Source organism: Hemibagrus wyckioides, linkage group LG01, assembly GCF_019097595.1.
Source record: "Hemibagrus wyckioides isolate EC202008001 linkage group LG01, SWU_Hwy_1.0, whole genome shotgun sequence".
In the NCBI taxonomy this organism is placed as follows: domain Eukaryota; kingdom Metazoa; phylum Chordata; class Actinopteri; order Siluriformes; family Bagridae; genus Hemibagrus; species Hemibagrus wyckioides.
The window spans coordinates 18,256,557-18,262,561 of record NC_080710.1 but is presented as its reverse complement, the minus strand read 5'-3'; the positions used below and the strand labels follow the sequence as shown (position 1 = coordinate 18,262,561).

The following is a 6,005-nucleotide window of genomic DNA, read 5'->3' as shown; positions in this document are numbered from 1 at the left end:
ATGTATTTTCAATTCAGTCTATTACTTGAATTGCTCTGATATTAGATTCACTGAGAGTGTACTCTCTTCTCTATGGTGTAATACACACTGGAGTAATAAACGTTTGGACTCTCCAGAGAGAAAATTCTCCACCCAAACATTAAAGCTGCAGTAAACTTATATAATGTTTTTTTTTCTTTTTTTTCTTCAATTTTATAGATTTAGTACAACTGTTGAAATATTTTTACATGTTTTATTATTCTGTAAAACATTAACATTTGGCAATTTTACAGATTTAGGGAAAAACAGTTTACAATCTTATAATTGTTATAAAATATAACGATATCCTTACTTCGTAATTATCACACATCATTTATCTTGATATTGGTATTATATCGTATAAAGGCTTTTAGACGTAGACTTTCACGTGTTTATATACGTGTGCAGAACAGAAAAAGAAATAGAATTTTTTGGACATTTTGGCAGAACCTGGCAACCCCGGTCAATGTTAACTGAGCATGCGCATGATAAAGGCCGCTAAAATTAACGAGTGAGGTAGTTATCAAATACATATATAAATTTATTTAACTAGGTGAGTGTGGTGTGAGTTTTAGTCACATACACCACCACGCTTGAATGCTTTTAAATAATATATTTTAGTAAAAGTCCTCCGTAGTGGTTGGTAATTATCGTTGACTAGTCTCGCTGCACTACAGGCGGCGCGGCCTACTCATCCTCGGTGTGCATTTGAGCGCTTGGCCGATCAGAGCGTCATAACGCTGCAGGACACCGCACCGTGGTTCTGCCATAGGACTCTTCCTGATCAGAGTAATAGACAATGAAATACTCGTTCCTTTGCTTGGTCACTAAAGCTAATAAATAATCATTGTGTTTGCATTTTGAACGGAACTGGCTAGCTAGTTAGCTTCTGGACCACTCTCTCATTCTCCCTGTGCTGTTTGCTTTTGTACGTCGAATAATTTGAACGATGGAAGCTCCTCCGGTCACTGTCATGCCTGTTACAGGGGGCACACTTAATATGATGGAGTACCTGTTACAAGGTAAGTTAAATCATTTTCTTGCTTTAAACTAATTTTTAAAACTTTGTTCATGGTATTGGAGTGGTATTGTGCAGTACAGTGCGATGACTTTCCTAACCACAATATCAGATGCAGCTCCAGCCATGATGAGAAGACAGTCAGTGTTATTCACTTCACCTGTCAGTGCTCGTAATGTTATGCCTGATCAGTGTAGCTAAATGTATAGTGTTTGGGCTGATGCCCGTTTTAGCAGAAAGGTTTTTAGGTGTGTCCTGTATTACTATTGGTTTAAAAACCATAAATGCTATGGCTAAACATTTGATTTTGACACCTCTTTATAACGTATATGTTTGCGTGCACCTCCTCACAGGTAGTGTACTGGACCAGTCCTTGGACAGCCTACTCCATCGGCTTAGAGGTTTATGTGACAACATTGAGCCAGAAAGCTTCGCAGATCATGAGCTTGTTTACCTTCTGAAAGGTCAACAGGGAAATCCATTCATCCTGCGAGCCAGACGGTCACTTGCTCATCCTACTGCTCCCTGGCACCTACGATACCTTGGGCAGCCTGAGGTGGGTGACAAGAGTCGTCATGCCTTGGTACGGAACTGTGTGGATGTTGCAGCCTCCCATAGTTTGCCTGACTTCCTCAATGAGATGGGCTTCCGAATGGATCACGAGTTTGTTGCCAAAGGGCACATTTTCCGCAAAGGTGTCCTCAAGGTGGTTGTGAGCAAACTGTCTCGAGTGCTTGTTCCAGGCAACACAGACAACACTGAACCTCTGTCTCTGTCCTACCTAGTGGAACTCAGTGTACTGGCACCAGCTGGACAGGACACTGTATCTGAGGACATGCGTAGCTTTGCAGAACAGCTTAAGCCACTGGTTCACTTGGAGAAAATCGATCCCAAAAGGCTCATGTAGGTGCCAGAAGTCATCTTGACTCAACTTGAAGTGGCAGCTTTGAGTTATTTGGAAGAAACTGACATCACCCCCAAAACATCATGTCTTGTAATAGATTGTAACATGTCTAATTTGAAGCTGAATTATTTATCCATGACAACAAGACTTTTTCTCAACAATTTGCTTTCTATGGCTGAAAGATATGCAGCTTTGGGTATGAAGATTGTGTAAATGTTATTTTCAAAATAAAAACATGCCTCATTCAACATTGCATGGGTTTCATGTTATAGCTGTGAATTTTCTGTTTGTTTTTACACTGTTTTTGCACTAGGTGGCTCTCCTACCCTGTTTTATGCTTTTCCTGGTTCCTCACTGAGTGGCATTTCTTTTATACCTCACAAGTGAGAGATGCAGTTGCTATGGCAATAATTAGGAGTGAGATCTGCACCCCCACCACCAGTATCTCTAATTAGCTTTCTCAATTGCTTAATGATACATGGACCTGTGAAAGCTCTCCTTTCTTCCCTGTCAGAAAAGTGCAGATATTTTTTTCCCCTTATCTGCTCTCATCTCTACTATTAACTCATGAGAGCTGACACCAGAGATGGCAGCTAGAGATGAGGCCATTACTCTTCCGGTGCTCCAACTGGGATCCCACTATTTAAAATGTATGAGAGAATTTACCATTAATTTCTGTTTTAGTACATACACTCATTTGAATGGAGATAGAAATTACTGGAGTGCTCATGTTTGTTTCAGATGAATCGAATTGATGTTGGCTTCCTATCATAAAGAGGTGGATTGGGTATGTAGTATGTATAGTACTGCAGAATCCCATTGGCCCTGTGCTGACGTGTTAGTCAGTCTCAGTTTCATACCACCTTATAGTCATGAAAAAACCCGCACTATTACTAGAATTGAGTAGAGTCTCAAAAATCGTACAGCAATTGGTTAGATTTGGAAGTATTTTTAAACCTATTTTATAAGCCTAATCAGATCTCATGCCTGCGCCCTGCAAATGAATGGACCTAAATGCATTCAACTTTCACTTTACATGACATTCCCTAGATTATCAGTAGTCCCTATGGAGCATGTTTCCATTATACTGCATACGGGAAAATGGTATCATTCCAAATTTCCTCCTCCCTTGGAAGCTTTATCGAGTGTATCGCATTAGTTGAACTCTTTCAGCTCGTGTTTGTGTGTGCATGCGTGCTTTTTTCTTTCTTTTAAACAGCAGTCAGCTATTTTCAGACTTGTGCCCTGTCTTAATTGAACATCATCCTGGCTTATTGAACGTCATCCTTTCATCTCTAAACTTTTCATGAAATTTGGGACTATTTTGTGAGTGGTCAATGCCAGTAGCTCCAGCATGATTAGCTAAGTGTTGCAGGTCCAGTCAAAGGGAGTATGCATAGGTACTTAATCTCACATTGTGCATGCTGTAGGTAGATTCAATTAAATGTGTTTTTCAGAGAAATTTTAATAACCAGAAACTGAGGAAACTGTGAAACGATGTCTAGTCTAGTGGGTTAGTAGTCTGCTGAGTGTATCTCTGTACTGGTATCAGCATTCAAGCCAATTCCTGGTGATGCTGTAATGCTCACACTCGCAGCTCTGGACTGCACGCTCCACAAAGACTGCACTACTCCTTTTGACTTAGGCATTCATTTCATGCATTTGTTTATTAAATAATACACAAACAGTTTAAATATGGTGGATTACTGTACATGGTTGATTCTTATCTATGTTGATATATCTTGACTGGGTCTGGGTCTAATTGTTCTGCACATCTCACTGTATAAAATGGTAAAAATACCTTTTCTAATCAGCACCAACTAAAGATTCTTTTGTTTGGGACGTTAGTAGATGTGAATTGTTGATTGTGGTGTGCTAAATTTTTGGTACCCAAATCCCAAGAGAGTGCTGAACTTCAGGTTGCATATGACTCATCAGAACACCTCATACCTGTTCTATGTTTAGCATGTGCAATAACACAACTGTAATTTCCAAAGTAAATGGCAGCACACATTGAAGATTCAGTGGGTGTATTGTGTAACCGAGTGTGTCCAAATCATAGGTGTGTTGGGTGGGTATGAGTAAGAATTCATCCATGTGTAGGGGTGTGATTTGTGGCTTTGTCTCTAAGGAAGTGGTAACTTTTGTCACTTGTGGAATGTCCAAGTGCATTGTGTACTTAAAAAAGGACAGATCCTTCATTATATCTTAAGAAAACACAGACTTACCACCTTAACAATTCTGAAAAAATTCTAAAATGTTTATATTTAATATTAAATTTTACCAAATAAAATGTGTAGCTAATATGTATGCTATAGAATGAGGTGAAATTTTGCATGTAGTTTTTCAAGAATAGTTTGCATATCATTTCCACAGACTGCAATATTTTGTGGCTGGGATTTCACCAAACATTAGGCAGTAAACAGAAGACTAGGTCTTTAGTTAAATTTAAGTCATGAAGTGTATTTAAATTGTGTATTATGTGAAAGGCTTGTGGATCTCATATACACATGCATGTGTAGTTATTTATTCATAATCATGATTATCTTTTTAATTAATTGTTATTTTTAAATCTATTTCCTTGACACATGTATGACAAAAACAAATCAAAAGATATCTTGATATTATTCTGATGACAAACAAGGAAAACTGACAGCTGATCACACAATTGTAGTTTGTTTTAATTATTCATGATAAAATGTTGTTTAATCTTTTTGTGTATAGGAAATTGAAAATGTATTTAAAGTTGTAACATTGGGCTTCTGTGCATTTGCATATATCAAATACCTGTTTGATCTATATAGAATATTATAGAGAAATTTAAGATGAGTATTCGAGAAGTAAGGTGTGAATTTGAATACATTGCTGTGACTTGGTCCGAAACTAACCGAGTCTATTTTTTGAAGGGCATGTGGTAGCTTAGTGGTTAAGGTATTGGACTGCTGATCAGAAGGTTGTGAGGTTGAAGCCCAGGCTTTTGGAATTTTTCTTTTATTTTTTTGAAGTTTGAATTCCACCAAGCTGCCACTGATGGGCCCTTGAGCAAGGCCCTTAACCCTTAATTGCTCAGTTGTATAAAATGAGATGAAAATGTAAGTCGCTCTGGAAATGGGTGTCTAAAAATGACAGAAATGTAAATGTAAATGGCAGAGCAAAAAGCAGCCTACAGCAGAGGTATTTGGAGTCACTAGTTAAAGTCCTATATCTGATTGTTAGTAAAGTTACTGTAATAGTGAATGGTGTTTTTTAAGAATCTTGTTTCAGTGGTAATAGGCCATTATACAAATAGACAAGTCTCAAAAGCTGAAAAAGTCTCAATATCTAGACTGGAAAAATTCATACTTTACCCTGGCACTCCACTCTAGACTAACTAATCCAAGATCATCTCATTTTAAATCTGTTCATTGACAAACTGTAGACTATATCTGGGTGAAATATCCTGAATGGTGGTGAACTCTCTATCCTCTCTTCAGACAGGTGAAAGAACAGACCCAGGCCTGATACAGTGCAATGGCCAGTGTTCTGAATGAACTCTTCTGCTTCTTCATTTCTCTGGTTTTCCAGATGGACTCAAATAAAATTGCTGTTTTGTAATTTGGCTGATGGTTATCAAGCACAGGCTCTGTTTGATCCTACTGGATATACGCTTATAGTAACTTCGATGCTGGTGTAATTTCCTCTATACAATATCAGAAAAGGGGACCAAAGTGTATCTTTCCTTATCGATGGAGTGAGACCTTCAAGGGTCCACATTATGTAAGTTACCTTAAATCATTTTATGCATGTTCCCTGGTAAACATATTAAAGGTGGGAAATTTGTACCACTCCAGGGACAAAAAAGGGCAAGTTAGTAATTTTTTCTGAAAGTGTAGACATACAACCGTACATATTAATGTTCTGAAATAACATGTGCTCTGTTCCATACGATCGCAAGCATTTTGAGAAGAAACCTTTGAGTAGTCTCAGTAGAGACACTGATGCTCTTCGTGTGATTGTACAGATCGTGGGTGAGACGTCTGTGGAAACTTCGATCACCCAAAGCTCCTGAGTGTAAATCTGGGATTT

The 6,005-nt window shown here is 38.2% G+C and overlaps 1 protein-coding gene across 1 annotated transcript; it reads left to right on the top strand.

Annotated features, from left to right (window-relative positions):
- The first annotated feature begins 478 nt into the window (after positions 1-478).
- Positions 479-2,192, top strand: med18 (mediator of RNA polymerase II transcription, subunit 18 homolog (yeast)). Its single transcript, XM_058406544.1, has 2 exons — positions 479-1,040; positions 1,390-2,192. The coding sequence occupies exons 1-2, from the start codon at positions 968-970 to the stop codon at positions 1,941-1,943; spliced, it is 627 nt and encodes a 208-aa protein (XP_058262527.1). The 5' UTR covers positions 479-967; the 3' UTR covers positions 1,944-2,192.
- Positions 2,193-6,005: the final 3,813 nt, after the last annotated feature.

Coding starts and splice junctions, on each gene's coding strand:
- med18 (XM_058406544.1), top strand. CDS start 968: ATGGAAGCTCCTCCGGTCACTGTCATGCCTGTTACAGGGGGCACACTT. Junction 1,041..1,389: donor GATGGAGTACCTGTTACAAG/GTAAGTTAAATC, acceptor ACCTCCTCACAG/GTAGTGTACTGGACCAGTCC.